The sequence below is a fragment of the Schistocerca cancellata genome, chromosome 2, assembly GCF_023864275.1.
Source record: "Schistocerca cancellata isolate TAMUIC-IGC-003103 chromosome 2, iqSchCanc2.1, whole genome shotgun sequence".
In the NCBI taxonomy this organism is placed as follows: domain Eukaryota; kingdom Metazoa; phylum Arthropoda; class Insecta; order Orthoptera; family Acrididae; genus Schistocerca; species Schistocerca cancellata.
This window is the reverse complement of record NC_064627.1, coordinates 419,122,509-419,149,882: the sequence shown is the minus strand read 5'-3', so window position 1 is coordinate 419,149,882 and position 27,374 is coordinate 419,122,509. Positions and strand designations below refer to the sequence as shown.

Genomic DNA, 27,374 nt, shown 5'->3' with positions numbered 1-27,374 from the left:
CAAAGCAATTTAGACGTGGTCTGCAAGATCTGTTACCAGTTTGAACAATATATAAGTGTTACTGAGATGCTTCAGGAACTCAAATGGCAATCCGTGAAGGGAAGGCGACGTTGTTTTTGAGAGACACTATTGAGAAAATATAGAGGACTGGCATTTGGAGCTGACTGCCAAATGATTCTACTGCTGCCAATTGCCCATACAAACAACAAAGATAAGATACGAAAACTAGGGCTCATACAGAAGCATACAGACAGTCATTTTTCGCTCACTCAATTTGCGAGTGGAATAGGAAAGGAAATGACATATGGTGGTACAGAGTATTCTCCGCCACGCACGATACGTTGGCTTGCAGAGTATCTATGTGGTTGTAGATGTAGATCCTGAGCATCGTGGCCTGTGTTTGTACAGAGGGTGCATGCACTGTACTAACAAGGGCAGTGGTGAGCAGTCATGTGATGTGCAACGTTCACTTGCTATATGCAGTTAACCACTCTTATGTTGAAGAGAGCTTTGATGTACGGCCTGAGGGTTAGATGTTATGCATCAGTAGGTGTTGATGCTTCATGTTTGGTTAATATACTAAGGAATGAGACTTGAAGAGTTTTAAATTCACAGAACAGTTCATCAGTGCACCTGATAAATGCGACGTTGTCATCTGTCGAAATATTGCACTTGTTAGATACTGACATCCAGCAGTTCATCTTTGAACTATTTCGACACAAAATACACTGGGAGAAGCTGAAGAATCACACCATTAAATCTTGATCAGCAGATGTACTAATACACCATATAATGTAAAAGAAAGTAACAAGGATGAAATTCTCAATGAAACAGACTTATAATTTAAATAGTAAAGCCCATTACCTGACCATGCTGAATATGAGGGCCCTCTTTCCCTTATTATAACAATTCTCAGAGATAAACCTAATCACCCACTTGTTTTGAGAATGTTTGCATCACCTTTCTGATTCACTGGACACACTCCTCATCCCTTCCGCTAATAGTTCCCAATGTTAATACATTGTTGGTTACATCATCAGCGACTGCTGGATAGACAAGTTGTAGACATATTTATGACTGATGCCTAATATAAAATATGTTTTTACTACTGCATAGGGACATTTTCAATATTTTTCTTTCTGAATTCTAAATACATACATATTTTTCAAAATAATTATTACATGATGAGGTGTTCTTATATGTCTTCAGAGGTACAATGCTACAATGATCTTCCACTTACTGCTTTTCAACTTCTGCAACTTTCTGCTCAAAGTACCGACGAAGTTCTTCAACTTCTTTAGTGTACTTTGCTTCAAGTTCCTGTCTCACATCATCTAAGGCTGAAATGTCTCCACACTTAATTCCAGCAATTAAGTCACGCAGTTTTGAGATTTCAACATCTCGTTCATGTGATAATAAGTCAACAGCAAGCCTTTAAAAACAAATGTAAAAATGAAATAAACCAGTTAACATAAACAAAGTGAACAAAACAGAGAGCAAATAATAAATAAAGATAAATAAATGAACAAAATAAGAGTAAAATGTTACAGATGACTATTTGCAAGGCAAATCAAGCATAAATAATAATAACAATAATAATAGCTAGTGTTGGGTTACTAGGCCCCATTGAGCATCTCCCCAGTAAGCTGATAAAGGAATGTCTTCCAGCTACAGATGTCATTGGGGAAACCAAACACCTTGGCCACTGCAAAACTAGCTAAGGCAAGGAAAATCCCTGACAGGACCCACAACTGCTTTGTGATCAACAGTGGAGGAAGACCACAGTACATAACAATGGCGAAGATGGATGAATCGGTCAATGATCAAGAAATGTCTGTACCCTTTGTTAGGGACAGCCTTTTCACATCTGGTAGTAGGTATACAAGGACTGTTCAGAAAATTCTGGTACATTCGTAACTTCACACCAATGGTGTGCTGGAGCGAAATGGGATTGGCATCCCTGCACATGCCTATGTTTAATGTGTAACTGCCAGAAGTTTCATTGTTGTTTGTCTGTTAATTATTGTTCAGTACTATATTGAGTAGAATGTTGTGTTGCACAGTTTGCAAATTTTGAGATGGCAGAGTTAGAGGAGCAACGTGTCCACATTAAATTTTGCATGAAACTCAAGAAAACCTTTACAGAGGCACACAAATGATGCAGAAAAACTACAGTGATGAGTGCTTAAGCCATACTCAGTATTATAAATGGTTCACATGGTTTAAAAATGGCCAGATGGAAGTTAAAGATACTCCTATCAGAAAGCCCTTCGACATCTACTGATAATGCTCATGTCAGGAATGTCAATGAAATTGTGCATGACAATCAAACACTGTCCATCTAAGAAATTGCAGAAGAATGTAACATTTTAGTTGGATCATATCATAGAACCCTGACACAGCATCTTGGCATTCATCGCGTGACCACCAAGTTGGTCCCACAGCTCACGAGTCAAGACAAACACCTTCACCTCACATATCTGTGAAGATCTTTTGGATTGCACAAATATGAACGAGATGTTTCTTAATGGAATCATAACTGATGATGGGACATGGGTGTATGGTTATGATGTTGCTTCAAGACCAAAAAAGATCATCAGGTCAGGTTGTGTGTCAATGCCATGGTGATAGTTTCCTTTGATTTTCAATTATTAGTTCATCAATTCATGCCACAGGGACCAGCTGTTAATTGATGGTACTACTGGGATGCGTTGCAATGCCTGTGAGAAAATATGAGAAGGAAACGGCCTGAAATGTGGTGTGACAATTCATGGCTCTCGCATCACGATAACACACCCACACATTCATCCTTGCTGGTGTGTATGTATCTCACAAAAAATGACATCACCGTGCTGCCTCACCCTCCATACTCTCCAGACCTGGCCGCTGCGGACTTTTTTAAATTCCAAAGTTGAAAACCCCTTTAAAAGGATGGAGATTTGCAATGATAGATGATCCACCAAGAAGTGTACCAAGACTGAATCTGGAAGGGGAAACAGTCTTGGGAGTGGTGCATCAATTGTGAAGAGAGTATTTAAAGGACACCGTGCACAATAATTAAAAGGTACATACAGAAAAATTTTGTGAAGAAAGTTCTGGAATTTTTTGAACAGGCCTCATAAAACACTCAGATAATAAAATTGTGAGTCCCTCAGAAAAGTATGCATCCCGGGGTTCACCAGAGCAACTCTGGAGCTGTAGCCGGGGGTAACAGCTTAAATGCCAGGAGTGATGAGAGGAATTCCAAAAGGCCTCCCAGTGGGTCATGCAGACCAGCTACTGCCATACACTAAAAGCACCCAATGTTTGCAGCTCACATTTACTTGTGAATTAGAAGTGTTACTTCACAGTCAAGCGCAGCTTAGATGCTACTCACAAAAGACAAACAAACTGCTAGCACACATGAAATGGGCTGATGATACGAATGTGTTCATTATGTGCCAGTATTATTTAATCGCTAGGTTTGAGACTAAGGTCATTAATTACATAGCAGAGCTACATGTGCAGTATAGTAAGCAGTACAATTCTCTGAAAGTTACACAACAGAGAGCAGCACAACAGAAACTTGCTATTCTAGTTCCTTAGCAAGGAACCTGACACCAGCACCAATACTGAACAAAATCAAATCAGAGACTGCTCAAATTACACAAATTTAAAATTTCTCACTTCACTCAGAAGGCAATTTCACCTTTGAACAGCACAGATGATGATTATGAACCCTGAAAAAAAACTGTTATAGTATACCAGGAACAAGGTATCTCAAGGGAACTAGATGATAATAGAACCTCAGTGCTGAACTTAATACAGCCCTTGTGGGAAATGGAGGAATTCGCCCTGCACAGAGGCCATGAATTCCCAAGCAAAATACCCACAGGAATCTTGGGGAATATCTATATTTTCAGCTACACCATTCTGCAAAAGTACCTGTCACAAAATGCATATAGTTCTGATGAAGCTCAGATATCTATCTATGCAGCAGGCATTTCAGTAGCGAGATCAGTACGTCAAAAGATGATGCTAGTATATGAACACACAGTATTCATTCAGACTACAAAGCACTATGGAAAATACATCTCATCAGTGATATAGAAAATTTGTGAAATGTATTACCAGAATAAAGAACACAAGAAAACATCCAAGCACATGTGTGCATGCGCACACTCACATCAAGATATTATACCAAAATACCTAACAGAGGATATAACATACAGAAACAAAACAGACACCTCCATATACCACTCTATCACATGCTTATGCACAGTATAGTGTTCGCATCATGTATAAGCAAACTGAGGTATAGAAACTTAATGCAAATCGAAGAATTGACAAACAACAGACAGACTGCATGAAGAAATCTATAAAGGTTGTAAAGAACAATCTAGACTCTGTCATACAAGAGCAAGCAGCAGATTAAAAAAGTATCATTCTACAGCCCAAATTGATTGCAAAAATGCATTTGATTCCATTCCACATTCTTTCTTTATCAAAGTTCTGCAGATTTATAAGATAAACATTTCAATCATCAGTACTCTCTCATCCATGATGAAGCACTGAAACACACATCTACAACTCAAAGGCAACAACAAAATGATAACAACAGAGGAAATTATGGTGAAGAGACACATATTTCAAGGGAATAGTTTGAGCCACTTACAGTTCTGCTAAGTAATCAATTTACTTTCATCAATAGTTCAATTAGATACGGATTTGCCATCAGAAGCAGCAATGGCTATATGTTAAATCATCCTATGTATATTTATGACATTAAAATATAAACCTCAAAAGAAACACAGATTCACCTCCTTTAAGCAGTAGAAATGAGTTCCAGAACATAAGCATGTAATTTGGCACAGGCAAAGCATGCTCTACAATATGACAGTCACGACCTTGGTGCCTGTTTCACCACACGTGGCATATCGATTCTCCCCCTAGCCACCAGTTTCTCAGAGCTCCGCACAGGTGGGAACTAGCCCTACAACATATTCTTGGTTATCACCACCCACCTGGCCTTAATTTATATTAATTCCTTCTGTCTCAGAATTTCTTCACTCCATTTTAGTTTTCTACGTCACATCTTTCCTTTTCTCACCTATCTATTTTTCACCTCCCCTTCCCACCTCTGTTGCATCCAATGCACTTAGCTCTTCACTCTTATTAGCTCATGCACAATGTTTAAATAGTAATCTTTGTCTTGCATATTATCCTGTCTTCCACCTTTAAGCTTTCAGGTTTTCAAATCTCGTCCAGTGCACTCCCCAACAATCAATCTTTCCTTCTCATCCTGTCTGTTAAAGTCTCCCCTCACTTGGGGTTCTGGATGACTTTTCCAAACTGTACCCCTTTTCCTAAACCTCTCCAGCTCTTTTCCTTCACCCCTCTTCCTTCCCCTTCAACTCTTCCACTGGAAGAAGGAGCCATTGGTGCCAAAAGTTTGTGCAAGTTACACCTTTCTGTGTGTGTGTTCTCCTGCCACTGCTTGGAGAGTAGATTTTTTTTATCTATCCAGTTACATTATATTGTTAATATGATAGGTTGGATTAGAAAAGAACTGCATTGAAAACATTCAATTTACATGAGTCAGATTAATGTTAACTTGCACGCATCAGACCACTGGTTAATGCAGGTTTGCATGTAGAAACAGGAATTTCTGACAGAGCACACATCACACATTACATCAGTATGTGAAGCTTCGGTACCCAATGAATATCTCAAAAGGCATAAGGTCACCAAAATAACCCCCAGAAGTCGGGACAGCAGTAGCAATTAATGAAAGACTTTCTTCCATACTAAAGGTACAGTCTCTCACCACTGTCATGGAAAACAAAAACTCTAAAATATCTGGGCTCTGTAAAAATACACACATTACCATTGATTCCAAAATCAAAATTTGTTAAAATCAATTTTTGTTTTGTGTGTTGGCTACATGTAACAGGAGCATGCACAGTTGTCATGATGAAGCAGCCAGTATGCCTATTAATTGCGTGAAAGCTTACAAAATCTAGCGGCAGTAGTGAGAATTAATGAAGTGCTCGATTGTGCCAATACTGTGTTGTAAGGAGCAACCATACAGTGCCAAGGACTGTCAATAATTAACTGCATACTCCTTCTTCTTCTTCTTCTTCTTCTTCTTCTGCTTTTACGGCCTCATTGGTCCTCTTCTTTGGTATTTTCCCCTTCCGAGTGGCCCAGTATCTCTTCATTCGTTCCAATGCTTTTCGTCGTTCCTCATCTGTAAATACCCTTTTCATTGTATGTCGTTTGTCAATTTTTGGTTTAAATCTTATTTCTGTGTCCCTCAACTTCTTTAAATTTGGCGTTTTGTTCTGCAAACCATCCAGAGTTATTTCCAGTTCTTCTATATCCTCTCTTATTTCCTTAAGCCATCCTCCTTGTTGTTTCAAATTCCAGAGTTTCTCAATAATTTTCCTTGATAATCTGGTTTCTGGTGTCCTCAGAATGTGACCACAAAAAGAGATCCTTACAGTGCCAAGGACTGTCAATAATTAACTGCATACTCTATTGTGTTTTAAATGATATTTTTAATGATTAAGATATGCAACACTTAAATTATGTCACATATAAAACAACCAATTAAATGGCATTATCAAAATATGCATGTAATTAATTAGGGAGTAACAGTTGTAGGGAAACAGCTATTACATCAGTTAATGGAATTACAGTTGGACAAAGAACATGCAATCCTGTCTTTCTGATAGTTTGTGAGAAAACATGGACAAAGACATAGATAAACTGTGAACAAATGCTACTTTTGGAATTAACAATTATTTAGCAGTTGCACACAATCATGAGAAGATGTGTTGGATCTGTTTCTAGAAATGTTTAAAAGCCAGATTTTGCAACTCTGAAAAGGGCATCACATCACATATTATGGGTGGTGGCTGGCTATTTATACAATGGAAACAGTCACTTCTACGGATTACAAGCTGTTACAAGGAGCCAACTATTTACTTGACAAAAGGCTGTGGGAATTAACATAACATTTACAACAAAGGCAATATAAACTGCTCACTGAAGTAACTATAGACTTAAGTATTTTTATTACATGTGTTGTGCAATTTGTGGCCACATTTTCAGTGAGCTATATTGCGAAATTAAGTTTTCATTTTCTGAAGCCAATTCCCTCAAGTGTAGCGTTTTTTATTTCAATAATTACCTTTCCATTCATCATAACTGGTCTCATGTGTTTCATTACATAAGTAGTGAGTGCATCCTAATCCTATTCCATGTTCCATGTTCAACAGAAAAAAAGGAGAGAAAGGGGGGGGGGGGGGGGGAGGTACAAGCTGAATTTGATATATTCTTTAATCAGCTAGTGCAGCATATTTATATTAACGATGAAACATCTTGCTGTACTAAAATTGCCAATTGCTGTGAAGGGTATAACACAGCTGACTTCAAAAGGTACAGGCTAAATTCACTATTAATCAGTAGACACACTGTGGTGAACAGATTCTAGTGGAAATGATACTTTCATTTGTGTGAGAAACTGAGGTTTTATTTAGCACAATTAAAAGTTTAGCATCATGTTCAGTTAAACATTATTTTTCACATAATTACTGTAAAGTGAACAACTGCAAACTTTCATTTATAAAAATAAAAGTTTTTCATACCAAAAGCCATCCACTATGGTGGACATTATGCCTTCAGTGAAATGCAGATTAATCGTATATTTAATAACTCAACATTTAATAAGTAAATATTTTTTATTCTGATGTGTTTTACATGTTAACATCATTTGTGAGTGTAAACGCGAGTGGGTTAACATGTATTAAGTTTCTTGTGTTTGTGTTCCAACCTTTGGTCATCTTAGAGTTCAGAAGCAATTATCAGTACAATTAGCAACTTCTCCTCTAATCAAATTAAAATTATAATAAATTATTTCATGTTTGCTGACTTGCTTGCACCATCTTGTTATTAAGTATATAGTGTAAAGGTAATTAGCGAGCAGTTACTGCATGCCATCAATACCATTTCAGCGCAATGCCTTACGGTCAAATAAAGCTTATTCCTAATTAGGATGGGTCTAATTAACTGAATAAAGATGGTACCACTGCAAACCGCAGCATAATAATAGATAAAACAAACCATTTTAACGGGCCTGACATAACAGTTATTAACAAAGCTGAGCACGTCACATTCCTTACTGTCATCGGTGCATCCCACAACCGTAGTTTCTGAACTACCTGCAATGAAAAGAGGCCAAATACAGCGACCTGGTAGATGAGGTAAAAGCCATGTGCAAACAGGAGTCAGCACACATCATTCCTTTGGTAATATTGGACACTCGTGTTGTACCAAAACAAACTGTGCAAAGGCTAAAGGACCGAAAACTGCATCCTTTGGGGATTGCAGAAGAAAATTATACTGAACACATGCAGAGAAGTTCATTGGGTTCTTGAGAACACAGTTAATTTAGTAATAACTTGCTACATAAACAGTTGTTATATCAATAGCTTGTACAAATGAATGAGTTAATAAATAATAATAATAAATAGTAAACAGGTGATGTTTGAAAGAACAAAAAATGCCATATCTCACTCTGTAAAAAAAAGGGGAGGGGGGGATAGGAAGAGAATGGAAACAAACAATTTATAATAGACATTCTATGCTCCTAAAATTTTCATCTCTCTTAAATCCAGAAATAAGAATTTTTGCCTCTTTTGATAGGGTAGTCTTCCTCCTAATTCTCAAAAGGGAACCTACATGCACTATAACTCTGAAATTACAAGCCTGGCATCATCATCATCATCATCATCATCATCATCATCATCATCATCGCCATTATTTTCAAGCACAATTCATGTACCAGTTTCTTTCATGTATGCTAGAGCTACATTCATTTCTTTCCTTAACAGAAATCTTTTCTCTTAAGGGCATTAAATTGTTTGGAATATTTCTTGTGCATGACCGAGCGAGGTGGCGCAGTGGTTAGACACTGGACTCGCATTCGGAAGGACGACGGTTCAATCTCGCGTCCGGTCATCCTGATTTAGGTTTTCCGTGATTTCCAAAAATCGTTCCAGGCAAATGCCCGGATGGTTCCTTTGAAAGGGCACGGCCGACTTCCTTCCTCGTCCTTCCCTAATCCAATGAGACCGATGACCTCGCCGTCTGGTCTCCTTCCCCAAACAACCCAACCCAATTTCTTGTGCATGAAATCCATATTAATGTAATAATGATTCACAGGAGCTGGTATTTTAAATTTTACTGACTGTTACCAGTTTTCAGTGATCGCTCACTCTCAAACAGTATGTTGTAAGATCTTATAATCTACTTTTCAAATATGATGTATAAGGGGGCAGTCAAATGAAAACTTAGCACCCACCACAATGGGACCACGGGATGGTACCATTCAAAAGTAATCACAACACTTGTTAAGACATTTATCTCACTGGGAGATGAGATTCTCAATTCCTGTTTTGTAGAAAGGTTCGATCCCTAACAGATCCACAACTGCACCCACACCTTCATTTCCTTGTCTAACGGAAGCCACCATCCACAAGCTTTTTTTGAGGTCAACAAAGATGTAAAAAATCACACAGTGAAAGGTCTGGGCTGCAAGGAGGATGTTGCAGCATTTCCCAAACAAATCACTGAAGCACAGTCTTTGGTAGTGTGAGGGTAGGCATTGTCATGAAACACGATGATTCTGCCCTACAGCATTCCTGGACATTTTCACTTTATGGCACTTCAGATTTTGTGCAAAGTGTCTTCTCAGTGCTGTACAACAACTGTAGTTCCATACTCACGGAACTTTATGAACAGTTGAAGGTGGTGGTGGTGGTTAGTGTTTAACGTCCCGTCGACAACGAGGTCATTAGAGACGGAGCGCAAGCTCGGGTTAGGGAAGGATTGGGAAGGAAATCGGCCGTGCCCTTTCAAAGGAACCATCCCGGCATTTACCTGAAACGATTTAGGGAAATCACAGAAAACCTAAATCAGGATGGCTGGAGACGGGATTGAACCGTCGTCCTCCCGAATGCGAGAACAGTTGAAGGAGGAGGCCATCACAACCTTACCAGAACTTGTGTGAACAGCTTTGGATTTCCTTGGCAGGGGAGATGTGGTATGTTCCCATTGTTGGCTTTGCTGTTTGCCCTCACTCTGTCAGACACTGTCAGATGATATCATCCTATTGTACAGTAATGCCCACCACCACACTGCCAACTGCATGAAGACTATGCTTCAGCAATTTGGTTAGGAAACTTGGAAAACACTGCAATATCCTCTGTACAGCCCGGCTCTTTCATTGTATGGTTTTCACATCTTTGGTGATCTGAAGAAAGACTTCAGTTTCAGTCACAAAAGAAAGTGCAACATTGGGTGCAACCGCAAAGCTGTCCAGTGGTTGACCGCATTCTATGAAACAGGATTTAAAAAATAAATAAATAAAATAAAAAACCACTTGTTTATAAGTGTAGTTGCACGAGTAGGAATAATATGACAAAGTGTTCATTAATGTTAGCTCTAATCATGTACGTATCCTGTAAACTGACTTGTTCCATGTCATTATGATAAAAGAATAATTTAAAAGACGTATGGAATATGTAACGAACTAACTAACTAACTTACTTTTGTCACCCAGTTGGACAAATCTCTTAATACGTGTGGTGATTATTTCAAATGGCACCATTCCATGGTTCCATTGTGGCAGGTGTTTGCATTTCATTTGACTACACCTCATACTTTTGTTTCATGATGTGCAATTGTGAAAAGCAAACATAGATCATACTTGAAAAATAACATTTAAGATCTTACTGCTTAAGAATGAGGCGTCATGCGAAACTGGTAGCACTAAATAAAATATAAAAAAGCAGCTCTAGTGGATCATTATTACACTACAAAGCATTTCATACAAGAAATTGCTTATTGTAAAATCAAACAATATCAGCAGTTGGAATATCAGCAATATTATGGAAAGTATAGATTGTTAATCACCATAAAGCTGACACATTGAGCTGCAGACTGTTACACATTGAGGTTTTGGGCAAGCCTTCTTCAGAATAGAGAAAACACACACACATTCACATAGGCAAGCACCTGTCATATATAAACCAGGGTTGCCACAAGTTTCCCCAAGTGAAATTCCCTGATATTTTCCTGATTTCCGGACTAGTTTCAACATTTTTCCATGACAAAATTTGTAAGTTACCGTCTCAGGGAACACTGCCTTAACGTAGCACTATCCGCCTGGGTGAGGAGGTTTGCATGCTCTGGATCCAGAGGGCTATGCTGGTGTTAGTGTAGCTACCAGCAGGGTCACCCATACTGGACAGACCAAAGGGGAGGATCCGGACGAAGTGTGTCCCACAACAACCTATCATTAGCCTGTCTCCTATCCTATCCTGAACCTCTCCCTTTTCCTTACCATTATTAACCCTTGCCAGGGATATGGCGAAGTCCTTAACAGCAGCTACGGTGGAGAAGAACATCTTTGGTATGGCGCCCTTTCCCTCCTAAGGGCAAATGAGGAGTGGAACCAGTGAACTGTGGTGAAGAGAGATCTTCAAAGGCTGAGGGAGTAAACCCTGAAAGAAAATCCTCAGATGCGTTAGGCTTAGCAAGCCAGCAGATGAGAAAAAGTTGTTATTGCTTTCAATCAAAGAACGAGCCTCGGATTAAAAATACCTAATGTAGACAGCATTTCTTGTACCACTGGAACGAATGACAGCTCTTCACAGCCTGAAGAAAAACCAAGGAATGCAAGAAGATACACTAAACAAGAACATGAAACTAGAAGCCAACAAAAAGACAAAAACAAATTGAGAATGGGAATATTAAATGCAATAACCTTGACAGGAAAGACTGAAGAGATTGTAGACATGATGGAGAGGAGAAAGATTCATATCCTTGGATTGAGTGAGACCAAGTGGAAGGTAAAAAACTCTAAATTGCTGAGAGGTGGATACAAATTATTCTCGCAGAGTCACAATAAAGAGGAAAAAAATGGAGTGTAGTTTGTGTTTCACAAAGACATTGGCCCAGTTACAGATGTGAGCTTTTTAAGTGAAAGGATAATTAGAGCAACAGTGAACTTTGGAAAGAATAGTTTTACTATAATCCAAGTGTACGCACCTCATCAAGGGTGCAGCGAGGAAGAAAAAACAAAATTCCTAGAAGAACTGGAAGACCAAGTAAGAAAAGATAACATTATGATAATTGGGGATCTGATTGCTCAGATCGGCATGGATAGAAATGGATATGTGGAGGTGATGGGCCCTTTTGGATACGGAAGACAAAATGTTGAGGGTGAAGAAATTCTAAATCTGTGCATAAGGAATCACCTTTTGGTGAAGAATACATTCTTCAAGAAACAAGATAGCCATAAAATTTCTAGATATGGCTGCAATGGCACATCTATAGACTATATATTAACGGACAAATTAATTGGAGGAAAAGTAAGGGACACTAAAGTCATACCAATTGAGCACTTGGATAGTGACCACAGGTTACTAGTAGCTGATCTTAAGTACAAGCTGAAAAGTTTGAATGCTGTACAAAGAATGCCTAATATTAAGGAGTGGAAGTTGAAAGAAGAAGAAAATAAGAAAAGTTTCCAAAATCTGAAAGGGGTAGTGTGGAGGAAGAGTGGAACCTATTTAAAACATCAATAGTTAGCAATGCTGTGCAGGTATGTGGCAAAACAAAGGATAAAGTGAAAGACAAAGAAACCAGTTGGTGGAACGATAGAGTAAAAGCCGCTATTAAAATACGCACTATAGCAAAGAAAAACATGGAGTTTGAAAAACGAAACCAGAACCAGGGGCTGGTGCCAAAAGATGAACACAAGGTGACAACACTGTAGAAGGAATACCAACAAAAGAAACTCCAAGCAAAGAGAATTGTGAAAGAAGAAAAGGAGAAGAGTTGGGGACTGTTCACAAAGAAACTAGAGCAGGATAGCAAAGGGAACCAAAAACTGCTATCTGGGTTATTGAAAACTAAAAAACCTGATAAAGAAGACATAAAAGTGACTGAAACAGAGGATAGAGATATTATCAAAAACATGGAAGGTAGCACAGAAGAGATGAAGAATTATTTTGAAATCTTACTGAATGGATAAGGTGCACAAGAGAGTGACACCAAAGCCATTGAATTAGAGGAGGAGCAGGATACAATCTCTTGGTTATAAACTGAGAATACTCTGAAACAGTTGAAAAGTGAGAATGTGGCTGGAGTAGATGAGTTAACAGCGGATATGACTAAAGCCGCAGGAATCCATGGCATACAATGGTTACGCCAGGTGCTGGGGGTGATACGGAAAGAAAACAAAAGTGTTGAATGAATGGAAAAAAGGAATTATAATACCACTGTTCAAGAAAGATAGTAGAAAGAAATGCACCAACTATTGAGGAATCACACTGTTATCACACTGCCTTAAGATAATGGAAAAAGTCATAGAAAAAAAAAAAGATTCCAGAAAATTCTAGAACACCAACTAGAGGAACAAGAGCATGTGTTCAGAAGTAATAGGGAAACAATAGATCTCATTTTTTCCCTCCGTCAGTTAACAGAAAAGTACTGGGAAAATGGAAAGGACTTGATAGTAGTATTTGCGGATTTGGAAAAAGCATGTGACAGTGTACCAAGGGATAAAATATGGGAATGCTTGAGAAAACATAATGTTCCTGATTCATTAATTTAAGAAGTCCAGATGCTGTACGATAGTTGAGAAGTGTACAAGTAGGAGGGGGGAGATCAAAATGGTTTAAGACAAAGAGAGGTGTTCAGCAAGGCAGTTCACTCTCTTCTTTACTCTTCATTACACTTGTGGACACAATCATGAAAAAAATCAGGGAAGAAGAAAATGAAGATCTCAAAGCTTTTGTTTTTGCTGATGACATCACCATTTAAGGAGAGATGGAAATGGAGGTTCAGAGGAGACTAGATTACTGGAGCACAAAATTTAAAAAATTCAAGTTAATTGTGAGTAAGAACAAGACAGTGGCAATGAAGATGAGCAGAAAACGCACACCTTGTCACATCATACTGGAGAGGGAGAAGGTTGAACGTGTGAAAAGCGATGGAAGTTCCAAACTAGAAGTCTTAAACTGAAGAACAAAAGGATCTAGCTTCTTCCACCAAGTACGAAATCTAATCTGGGACAAGGAAATCTCTCAAAGAGGCAAACAGACCATGTATAAAACTTATCTCCTGCCAATCATGATGTATAGTCTAGAGGCCTGTGTCGTAAATAAGAGTGAATAGAGTCAAATACAAGTATGTGAAATGAACTTCCTTAGGTCAGCTCTACAAAAAACTAGGAGAGAGAGAGAGAGTCAGGAATGATTATGTAAGGAGAGACCTGCAGGTGACATTTACTACAGAGGAGAGGATGAGTGCTTTGAGATTGAAGTGGTTCACTCACATGAAGTGAACGAACCCGACTCGAACTCCATGCCAGTATTTGGAGATGGAGGTACCAGGAAGAAGACCAATTGGGTGGCCTAGAAAGAGATGGGCAGACCAGGTTAAGGAAGATCTCAAGAGGAGAGGAGTGACATGGGATGTAGTGGAGAGGGAAAAGCTATACCAGGACAGAAACCAATGGAGGCATATCATTCACCAAGTTCCTACGCAGCTTGCTGGAAGGAAATCCTGATGGTGATGATGATGATGAATGGTAAGTTAAGATGCAATCTGTTTTTGCAGCTATGGTAAAAGAAATAATAGTGCAAACGACGAAATATCTAAAAAAATCGCAAGCAGATGGCGTTTTCTGATCTGAGCAAAAATCTTAAGTAATAATGTCAATGTCTTCTTTAATTAACTGTTTTTAGAGGGAGAAAGCAATCCAAATGGTATGTGTCTTTCATTAAGAAAGCTGATATTATTTTATTTCAATAAAACGAAACACATCTGGTGACAAAAAATGTGTATTTCCTTGAGTCGCAAGGCAGATTTAAAATACCTTCACTGGTTTCAGAAATAACCCAAGAAAAAATTAGGCATCATGAAAGAAGTGTATAAGGTGGGGAAGAATTGTGTAAACCACTATTGTAGATGACTGCCAATAAAATGTTTGTACCGTCTATGCAACTAAATTAAGGCTTTTTGTTTATTGCCATATGCATTTCACTTCATGCCTGAAATACGTGTTTCCTTTTATACATACAATAAACATATTATGTGGTAAATATAATATGCTGTTATGTTACATTTATTGTGTTTTTCTCTTGTTTTTTAGGTTAGGAGTAACTTTTGTAACACAAATTCCTTAATGTGAATTTATCGTTCAGTGTTAGTCACAAATTCCTGTGCTGTTAACTCAGCCTCAGTTAACAGTGCTGAAAATATTCTGGAGGTAAAATAGTCCCCCATTCAGATCTCCGGGCGGGGACTACTCAGGAGGATATCGTTATCAGGAGAAAGAAAATGTATGTTCTACAGATCAGCATGGAATGTCATATACCTTAACTGGGCAAGTAGGTCAGAAAATTTAAAAAGGGAAATGGATAGGTTAAAGTTAGATATAGTGGGAATTAGTGAAGTTCGGTGGCAGGAGGAACAAGACTTTTGGTCAGGTGTCTACAGGGTTATAAATACAAAATCAAATAGGGGTAATGCAGGAGTAGGTTTAATAATCAATAAAAAAATAGGAGTGCGGGTAAGCTACTACAAACAGCATAGTGAACGCATTATTGTGGCCAAGATAGACACGAAGCCCACACCTACCACAGTAGTACAAGTTTATATGCCAACTAGCCCTGCAGATAATGAAGAAATTGATGAAATGTATGATGAGATAAAGGAAATTATTCAGGTAGTGAAGGGAGACGAAAATTTAATAGTCATGGGTGACTGGAAGTCGCAGGAGGAAAAGGAAGAGAGGAAACATAGTAGGTGAATATGGATTGGGGCTAAGAAATGCAAGAGGAAGCCGCCTGGTAGAATTTTGCACAGAGTATAACTTAATCATAGCTAACACTTGGTTCAAGAATCATGAAAGAAGGTTGTACACATGAAAGAACCATGGAGATACTAGAAGGTTTCAGATAGATTATATAATGGCAAGACAGAGATTTAGGAACCAGGTTTTAAATTGTAAGACATTTCTAGGGGCAGATGTGGACTCTATTGGTTATGAACTGTACATTAAAACTGAAGAAACTGTAAAAAGGTGGGAATTTAAGGAGATGGGACCTGGATAAACTGACTAAGCCAGAGGTTGTACAGAGTTTCAGGGAGAGCAAAAGGGAACAATTGACAGGAATGGGGAAAAGAAATACAGTAGAAGAAGAACGGGTAGCTTTGAGGGATGAAATAGTGGAGGCAGCAGAGGATCAAATAGGTAAAAAGACGAGGGCTAGTAGAAATCCTTGGGTAACAGAAGAAATGTTGAATTTAATTGATGAAAGGAGAAAACATAAAAATGCAGTAAATGAAGCAGGCAAAAAGGAATACAAGCGTCTCAAAAATGAGATTGACAGGAAGTGCAAAGCAGGGATGGCTAGAGGACAAATGTTAAGGATGTAGAGGCTAATCTCACGCGCGGTAATATAGACACTGCCTACAGGAAAATTAAAGAGACCTTTGGAGTAAAGAGAACCACTTGCATGAATATCAAGAGCTCAGATGGACACCCAGTTCTAAGCAAAGAAGGGAAAGCAGAAAGGTGGAAGGAGTATATAGAGGGTCTATACAGGGGCGATGTTCTTGAGGACAATATTATGGAAATGGAAGAGGAGGTAGATGAAGATGAAATGGGAGATACGATACTGCGTGAAGAGTTTGACAGAGCACTGAAGGACCTAAGTCGAAACAAGGCCCCGGGAATAGACAACAGTCCATTAGAACTGCAGAGAGCTTTGGGCAAGCCAGCCATGACAAAACCCTACCATCTGCTGAGCAAGATGTATGAGACAGTCGAAATACCCTCAGACTTCAAGAAGATTATAATTATTCCAATCCCATAGAAAACAGGTGTTGACACGTGTGAAAATTATCAAGCTATCAGTTTAGTATGTCATGGCTGCAAAATACTAATGCGAATACTTCACAGACAAATGGAAAAACTAGTAGAAGCTGACCTCGGGGAAGACAGTTTGGATTCCGCAGATATGTTGGGACACGTGAGGCAATACTGACCCTACGACTTATCTGAAAAGATAGGTTACATAAAGACAAACCTACATTTCTACTATTTGTACACTTAGAGGAAGCTTTTGACAATGTTGACTTAGATACACTTTTTCAAATTCCGAAAGTGGCAGGGGTAAAATACAGGGAGCAAAAGGCTATTTACAATTTGTACAGAAACCAGATGGCAGTTAGAAGAGTCGAAGCAAATGAAAGGGAAGCAGTGGTTAGGAAGGGAGTGAGACAGGGTTGTAGCCTATCCCCAATGTTATTCAATCTGTATATTGAGCAAGCAGTAAAGGAAACAAAAGAAAAATTTGGAGTAGGAATTAAAATCCATGGTGAAGAAATAAAAACTTTGAGGTTTGCCAATGACATTGTAATTCTGTCAGAGACAGCAAAGGATCTGGAAGAGCAGTTGAACAGAATGGACAGCATCTTGAAAGGAGGATATAAGATGAACATCAACAAAAGCAAAATGAGGGTAATAGAATGCAGTTGAATTAAATCAGGTGATGGTGAGGGAATTAGATTAGGAAGTGGGACACTTAAAGTAGAAGATGAGTTTTGCTACTTGGGCAGCAAAATAACTGATGATGGTCGAAGCACAGAGGATATAAAATGTAGATTGGCAATGGCAAGGAAAGTGTTTCTGAAGAAGAGAAATTTGTTAACATCGAGTACAGATTTAAATGTCAGGATCTCTTTTCTGAAGGTATTTATGTGGAGTGTAGCCAAGTGTGGAAGTGAAACATGGACAATAAATAGTTCAGATAAGAAGAGAATAGAAGCTTTTAAAATATGGTGCTACAAAAGAATGCTGAAGATTAGATGGATAGATCATGTAACTAATGATGAGGTACTGAATAGAATTGGGGAGAAGGGGAATTTGTGGCACAACTTGACTAGAAGAAGGGATCGGTTGGTAGGACACGTTCTGAGGCATCAAGGGATCTCCAATTTAGTATTGGAAGGAAGTGTGGAGGGTAAAAATTGTTAGAGCGAGACCTAGGAATGAATACACTAAGCAGATTCAGAAGGATGTGGGTTGCAGTAGTTATGCAGAGATGAAGAGGCTTGCACAGTATAGAGTAGTGTGGAGAGCTGCATCAAACCAGTCTCTGGACTGAAGACCAGAAGAACAACAACCACCCACTGTGTTATATCTATTATTTTACAGATATTGTGTGACTTTTCTTTCGAGAAATATATGAGTAGATAGCACACAAACTGCCAGCGACTGACACAATTTTCTTCTTCTTATCATCTATACTTTCTAACATACGAACTACTTTTGAAGTGCCAAAATGCACTAGAACAAATAAAATGTCTATAAAACACCACACTGTACAATGTACTTGCAGTGAGAGAGTCACAATTCTTGAAATCCATTGCCACGGTCTCTGGCACGCTGAGGGGCACCACAGTCCTCGGTCCATGTATGAACCATGAAAATCCGCTGCATTACGCCACACGCAAACGGACCCGCCCTGCGGGCAAATCAGTGAGACTAGATCCAACGGGCGGACCTGTAGATTACTGGGAAACAAATGGTTTCAGATCGGCAGGCCCGATCCATTATAGATACCCACAGCAATGGCCTCCGGTTTTGGCCCATCATAGAAATTCATTTGTGTGGCCTGCTATTCATGAGCCACAGACAACATGTTGATGAAGTGAGACCATGGTGATCAATCCATGCAACACATAAATTGTTCAAATACTCTGAGAATCAATGATAATGAGAATAGCTAGCATCTCACCGTAACAATGATTGCTGAGCCACACACAGGCACACAGAAAAGACTATCACACTCTTACAACTAAATTTTCAGCCATAGCTTTTGTCAGAAAATGAGAGCACACACACATTCACACAATCACTCGAACACAGCTCATGCACACATGACTGCTGCACCTACAGCCTCTGAGAATCAGATCCAAACAAACCACTCCTTATTCTTCCCTGCCTAGCTAGCTAGCTAGACTAGCTGCAAGAAGTGCTGGCAGCAATCTGATGGGAGTGGTAGGAAGGGGAGAAGCAGCAGGAATGAAGGAAAAGGTAAGCTGCGCATGTACTCAGCTGCACCCAGTCAGCAATGATGCATGACGCCCAAGTAAACAAATTATTTCATCTACTGAGACAAAAATGAGATTTTTCTGATTTCCCTGACGTGTTTGGAATTTACTGATTTCCAGAACCTGTAGCAACCCTGATAAACAAGCATTATCTCTGGCTGGAGCAGTCAAATATAGTAGTCATGTGTGTGTGTGTGTGTGTGTGTGTGTGTGTGTGTGTGTGTGTGTAAGGTGCACATTCTTGTTTGAATGCGTGTTTTCCTTTCTGAAAAAGGCTTTGGCCAAAAGCTCAATTTGTAACAGTGTTTCCATAGTGGTTATCTGCAACTCAGCGTGTTATGCATACGGTGAGTTGTAGTTCATACTTCCCATAATATTGTTGTTACTATCATTTGTAAGACCTGAATGTAAGGTTCAAAAACTGTCACTTCATGTTACAATAGTACAGTGAAATGGAATGATCTGTAGTTCACTGACTGGTATGTGTATATAAAAGTAGTAGTACACAGAGCTAGACAGACAATAAAACAATAGCCATTCCTACAACAAATCCCTGATGAGAAGACATCACATATACACATATCACCATCAACATTGCATATGTTTCTCAGGAAAATAGTACACCTCCTTCAATAAACAAGCAAAATGGATGATTGTTGGTGAGAATAAGTCCGCTGTTTTATCAGGCCACTGAGTTCCTCATTATGGAGATGGAACTGTGGGTGTGCAGTTCAACAGGAGGTTTTGGGTCCTACATCACAGAGTCCTTACTGAATGATAACACTTGTTTTGGGAGTAAGGGTAATGTTTAAAAGGAAAGAATTTATTATCTGATATCTGTAGGGTTCCCAGTACCTAAATCTCGTTACTGGTGAGGGTACATAACAACACTGCCCTGTTTTCTAAACAGCAAGGGCATAGTCAGGAAGTCAATGCATTTAACCATCATATATTAACTGAACTGCAAGATGCAATCTGATAATTCATTACAGTGTTGCCACATCTCATCCCTCCTGTGTACATGGTGAAAGGAAGAAAGACATGGTCTGTAAGTGGTCATATTTCACTGATTACAACTGGCAAATATGAGAAAAGGACACACCCCATTTGCCTCTGACTGATTAAAAAAGTGTGTAGTGGATGAAATCTCTCTAAATGGAGAACATTTAGGAAAAAATATCTATAGTAACTAAACAACACACACATGCATTTAATTTAGTTAGCTTGAAAGCTAGTGAAATTGTCTATGCATCCAAATCAATTAACTACACAGCTGCATAAGTACAATTGCCACTTTTTCCATACTAAAATATCCATTATTATTATAATATTGATTGCAGTAATATTTATAAGTCCAAAATCTATGTAATCAATGATTCTGTTTAAAGATGAGTTATAATATCGATGGAAATTTCATTTTAGTACAGATATGTGAAATATAGCTGCACCTGTGTGTATTTTGAAGTTCCAGCTTTTCTTTCTGTAAATTATCCAGTTCTTCTTTAAGTCGTCTGACTGTTTCACCATCTTCTGTCCATTTCTCTATATTTTTAAGCTCATTAACAATTTTACCACATGAGTTGCTGAGAGAAGAGCATAATTTGGTGATTCTTTCAACAGAAGTGGCCGAAATTTGGTCATAAAAATCTGGAATGCAGATTTCAATTAGTACATTTTCAACAGACCAAACAGCAAGTTTACATGCATGATAGTTCATCTGCTCCTTTTAAATTCTGATACTGTAAAAAAGTACATTGTATCCCTTTAGCACAAAATGGTTGCATTCAATAATTAAGTTTTATACAAGATTTCTTTCAATTTCAACAAGTGAATGAGACAAAGAAGAAAATAAATATCACCAAAAAAATATGAGCACAAATGCTTTCCAGCTATCCAATATTATTCTGTTACAGACCATCAAGGCAGATTAATGAGGATTCTGCTGAAAAATGGCAACTTTGCTTAGAAGAAGTGACATAACATGACCCCAAGTATCATTTGTGGTTTGCAACAATAAAAGCTACCTAGTTGTGGGGGCAATGTCATCGAATTCTAACAAAGTGAAAAGCATACGAAAATAGTGGCATAGGGATTGTCTCCAGAAAGTATTACAATTTTGTGGGCGAAAAACCACATACACCGAATTCTCAAGAAAAGAGAAGATTAATGTTTAACATACCATCTGTGATATGATTATTAAAATTGGGATTTTGAGAGTGGATTTGAGTAAGTATGCGAGCAGAAACAAGTTGCAATGAAATAATTATGTTATTATTGCATTTGAGTCAGAAAAATAAAATGCAAAAGCATGTAACACTGCAGTAAAAAAATGAACAAAGTTTACAACAATAATAAATTCTACATTGTAGCTTAAAGTGTACTCTAGTTTTAAAACTTAATGGCTCTCTTTTGTCAGGGGATTAAAGAAGCAAAAAAAGAATATCTTAGATCAACAGTTTGATTTATATCTTTTTTCTCTCAAAAGTAAGTCTCTCAAAAGTAAGTACATAACGTAACATTCAGTTTTGAAAGTTTGAGTACTCAAATTTTGATGATAACTGTGTTATCAGTCAATGTACCTCATGTTTTCTAGACAGATAGAAGTACTTTAGTTTAATTATGTCTGCATAATTTTCTAAGGTAATAAAACTACAATTTTTAAGATAGTGTTATCTGTCTGTCAGTTTAGAGTGTGTTCAGCTTTACAGAAACACACAAAAATTGAAAACAGGTTTGCTAAATTTCATAGCAATGTTACTGTTTTTCTCAAAAAAAAAAAAAAAAAGAAAAAGAAAAAGAAAAAAAAGGGTAACACAGCAAGACAAAACAGAAAAATACTTTGTAATACAAATCTACTGAGAGATCTCTAAAACAAACTCTAACCATACCATAAAACACCTCTCTAACCCAGAGTACATTAATAGTACTTCAAAGAAGTGTGCTCGGCCCAATACTCTTCCTGATATAAGTAAACTATCTACCCTAGAATGTGAAACACAAGGAAATGTTACTGTTTGCTGAATACAGTAACATTCTAAGCTGTAATGAGTAACCAAATGTATGCAGGAAGATAGAAATTAACCCCCTCCCCCCCCCCACACACACACACACACCAAACACACGCAATCTGAAGTGCCAAAGAAACTGGTATAGGCATGCGTATTCAAATACAGAGATATGTAAACAGGCAGAATACAGCACTGCGGTCAGCAATGCCTATATAAGACAACAAGTGTCTGGTGCAGTTTTTAGATTGGTTAATGCTGCAACAATGACAGGGTATCAAGATTTAAGTGAGTCTGAACATGGTGTTATAGTCGGCGCACAAACAATGGGATACAGCATCTCTAACGTAGAGATGAAGTGAGGATTTTCCTGTACGAGCATTTCACAAATGTACTGTGAATATTAGGAATTCGGTAAAACATCAAATCTCTGACATCACTGCAATCGGAAAAAGATCCTACATGAATGGGGCCAACAATGACTGACAAGAATTGTTCTATGTGACAGAAGTGCAACCCTTCCACAAACTGCTGCAGATTTCAGTGCTGGACCATCAACAAGTGTCAGCATGCAAACCATTCAACGAAACATCATTGATATGGGCTTTCAGAGCTGAAGGCCCACTTGTGTACCCTTGATGACCCCATGACACAAAGCTTTACACCTGCCCTGGACCCGTCAACACTAACATTGGACGGACGAGTCTCGTTTCAAATTATATCGAACAGATGGACGTGTATGAGTACGGAGACAACCTCATTAAACCAGAGACCCTGCATGTCAGCAGGGGCTGTTCAAGGTGGTGGAACCTCTGTAATGGTGTGGGGTGTGTGCAGTTGTAGTGATATGGGACCCCTGATACTTCTAGATACGACTCTAGACAGGTGACACATACGTAAGCATCCTGTCTGATCACCTGCATCCATTCATGTCCATTGTGCATTCTGATGAGCAATTGCAGCAGGACAATGCGACACCCCATTCATCCAGATTTGCTACAGAGTGGGTTCAGGAACACTCTTCTCAGTTTAAACACTTCCACTAGCCACCAAATTCCCCAGACATTAACATTATTAAGCATATCTGGGATGCCTTGCAACATGCTGTTCAGAAGAGATCTCCACCCGCTCGTATATTACAGATTTATGGACAGCCCTACAGGATTCCTGGTGTCAATTCCCTCCAGCACTACTTCAGACACAGTGGGAATAGAAAGAGATTGAGATCAGAATGATTAACTGCAGGACTGAAGAATGTACTGGCAACACAGTTTCTGTATATGCTATTAAAAGAAGCTGAAGTTGGGGGAAGAGTGAGAGGAAAAGTGAAGAGAAGTGGTTTCAAATAGCATAGATTGCAAAGCAGCCACTCAAAAGACAACCACGTAGTGCTGAGCACATGTTCTGCGATTTGTGATGAAGCCTGCCCTTGGCCACAATTTGGCAGTGATTACTTGAAATGGACAGCTGGAAGGTGGATTGATAAATTATTATTATTGATAAATTATTATTGATAAATTATTATTATTAGCAAGCTACCCTCCCTATTTTCCTTTCCCTGTTGCTTCATAACCTGGGTTGTGAGTAACTGAATCTCCTTTCCCTTCTTCCCTTTCTTTCCCCTCTCTCCTCCCTGATGAAGGAACATTTGTTCCGAAAGCTAGGAACATAAATTTTCGGTTTTGTTTTGTTTTGTGTGTATCTATCGGCTGTACTGAGCTGAGGTAAGTACTGGCCAGCCCCTCTATCTCTTTGTTAGTATTTGTTTCACATCTCTATATGAGATTTTCCATTAATCATTTAAATATATTAGTTCAGTCCATGAAGTGCTCAGGTTGAGTCAGATCTAATCTGTAAAACTTAAGAATGGTGTATTTTGGTGGGGACGGCCTTCAGCTAATGGAAAAGCAGACAGTAGTGGAACAATACAGGAGTCAAGTGAAGGCTGGGAATATTTGAGTGAGAAGCTCAAAGGAGTGATTCTGAGCACTTTTACATTGGTGTTGGAAGGAGGCAGACCTGCCTGTGGTAACGAGTGATACTTGATTGTGTAGGTGATTGATTCTTGGTGTGAACAGCTGTTACGATACTTTACCTTCCAAAGGGACTTCATGTTTCAAGAGGTCTGAATGTGCTCCAGTGTAGGACTAACTTTTTCCGCTTGTATTAAAGAACTGACACTGTTACTATTCCTTACATCAAGGGTGATAATTTGTAAATCATGTTGAACTTTGGACTGCTTTGAGCTAGTGAATATTTCACGCACTGTGATTGTGAAATGGACTTAGTTTCTGTGTATCTTCGATGGCTCTTTAGTTTGTGGATTTTGCTTCCATTCTCACAAAGCTCTCAATTTAACTTTACTGTATTTGATAATGGTCTTTTCCATCTGTATTTTAACTGAATATAGTAGGACCACTTCACATTTGTTTGAGGTGTCCTTTCTTGAATAAACATTATTCAACATAATTACCTGGTGTCTACATCAATTAAAGATGTTAGAACAGAACACTTGTTATTAAATTATTCATTTAACTTTTATTTTGTATTTCTGTTTATTTTATTAACCTGCAATTCTAACCAATGCACAGACTATTTAACAGCAGGATCACAGCAACAGATTATTATTTGCAGCGAATTAGCTGCGGAGCATGAAAGCAAATGCGGAGCATGAAAGCAAATGCACGCATCTCAGCCCTGTGACTACATCAAGCTATTCTTTTTTAAACAGAATCACAAAATCCTCAAGTACCTGAAGTACAAGTAACCACAGATAAGGACACAACTGGTTTGCTCATATGGGATACTGTGCAGAAGAGCAACTATTCAGCAGTAACCTTTAAACACCATCGCAACATCCTGTTTAAAGTGTAACCCTTGATTCTATTTATAGTGTTGTTTGCCAGCCTAATTTTGGTAGATTCCTTTACAAAATAGTCCCAACAGTAAGATGCGGTGGAAACCATGTGTGTCTTACCCTACAGCATTCTGTGCCCCTTAGCAAGACAGTGCTTTGCCACTTCGGATTTCTTAGGCTGCATCAAATATGCGTGGAAATGGTCAGTACACCTAGTTGAATGGTGTGAATTGTCTGGCCAACATATGATTTCCTAAACTGGCAAGGGATTTTATAAAAAACCGTTCTTCCTCAATCCTACGTCATCTTTAACTTAGCCAGAATGCTCTAATCTTGACTGGTGGACAAAATAAACTTTTGATGATATATCTTTTTAAAATTCTTCTGATTTTCGAAAATAGGCCCCCACTATATGGTACAAAGGCCACTGATCTACGAGCCTCTTCTTATGGTTACATCGCAGGACCAAACTCAAAGGCACCTCGGGCCTGTTTCTCTACATAACCATTCTGCTTGAACATGAGCTTAAGGTGTTCCAGCTCTTAAGTCAAGCTCTCTGCATCTGAGATGGCGTAAGCCCTCTTTGCCGTCTGCATGACCCCTTTGTGTTGGTATGATGGATGGTAACTTGTATGCAGATTCTGGTCCATGTGTGTTGGTTTTCAATAAACTCTGGTTCATTGTTTTCACTAAACAATGTCTCTCAATGTTTTGTCATCATTACCCTTTAGTGAGATTTGGAACCCTGTTTTATCTGATGATAAAAAATACAATGGTCATTGACTCAACCTGCAGAATACATTGATAGTGTTACTCGATAGTGATTTATCTTTATTGCCAACTTTCACGATCGGGATGCTGTACGTTGACTTGTGCTAGGAGGCAGCAGTGACAATTTGTGGAGAGCATGCTGTTGACCTTTCACAACATGTAAAAGGTTGCTATTCACAGTATCCATCAGTTCCGGTGAGATTAGAATACAGCATTCTCAACAGAAGATGGGGATCAGGTGGACTGCTTGATCTGGCTGCAGACCAGAGAAGAATATCATCAAGACCTAGTGCTGTTCAACTTCCTGCATATTATGCAATCTGCAAAAATAAAATGAGTACTGAGATGTAACAAATCATTTTATGGCAAATGATGGGTTACACTCTCAGTCCTTCTATATGATGAAAGATGATTGTGACATTTAACAAAAGTTTTTTGTTAGTAGTTAATTTTTGGACAGAATATTGTCAGAGAAATTGTTTATTATTATGTGCAGGTAATGCAAGGTATACAAGTGCAGTATGCAAGATGGGATGATGAGTTTAGTGGGTCTACCTGCCATGGGCTGCCTGTTCTTAGACCTTGTGGCTTGGAGGTACGTTGCGGCCATGGAAGAACAGCGCTCACAATAAAAATAGTGATGTCATGAAAGAAGAACAAAAGAAGTTTTAAAATTGCCCTTATGTTATACACTCTGAGTAATTTTGCTCATCAAAATGTATTCTTGTTGTGCACATCAAAATGTATTCTTGTTGTGCACAATATTTGTATCCAAATAGTTTTGGTACAATTGTATAAACATATCTGAGGACAATTAATTCAATGTATAAAGACTTGTGTTGAAAGAGGAAACATTATTGGTCAACGTGTAAAATTGAGAAATATTCTAGCTTCCTTTCAGCCTCTAGCACTGAAGACACTGCAAGCCAAAGAAGTCCACTAGCAAGAAAAGAGACATGGTCATCCGAATTTTACTGACAGGTCCAGATGTAGTAAATTTTATGAAGTAGGTGACCAAGGAGAATACATTTCACAACAGTACAGAGTAAACCAAAAAATTGACAAAATACGCTCCATTACACTTATATTATTAAATCGTTACTTTAAACTGAACTAGGTTACTTGTAACAATTTCATGAAAACACACAAAATATATTTTAAAAAAGCACACTTACGTTTAAGTTCCTCCAGGATGAGCTCTTTAGATTTCAATGAATTCTGAAGTGACTCTTGTATCGATGACAGATCAAAATTATCAGAGGTACCCATCTGAAAGAATTGAAAGGCACATTCTTCCTGCTTTTGTATCGCTTCAATTTCTTGAGAAATGTTGTTCATTTTTTCTTTATCATTCTCTCTCCAGCTATCTATTAGCTTCTAATGAAGCAAATGAAGAGGAATAAAAATCATACATTGTCACTGTATAAATTCAATGGGTTGTTTGAATTCAGTTTTAAGGTGCTAATAAGAAAAAATATATGTGAACACCAGAGGAAGGTTATATTACTTACAACAAATACTACAAACAAATTCATGTTACACAATATTATTTCAATACATAA

At 38.4% G+C, this 27,374-nt stretch overlaps 1 protein-coding gene across 1 annotated transcript in view; it reads right to left on the bottom strand.

Annotated features, from left to right (window-relative positions):
- Positions 1-27,374, bottom strand: part of LOC126154495 (A-kinase anchor protein 9-like) — a 510,657-nt gene that overhangs the window by 326,921 nt on the left and 156,362 nt on the right. Inside the window, exons 14-16 of the mRNA XM_049916148.1 lie at positions 26,988-27,189; positions 20,628-20,826; positions 1,241-1,432 (exon numbers count right to left, since the gene is read on the bottom strand). Coding sequence (XP_049772105.1) covers positions 1,241-1,432; positions 20,628-20,826; positions 26,988-27,189 — 593 coding nt within the window. The remainder of the gene's footprint in view (positions 1-1,240; positions 1,433-20,627; positions 20,827-26,987; positions 27,190-27,374) is intronic.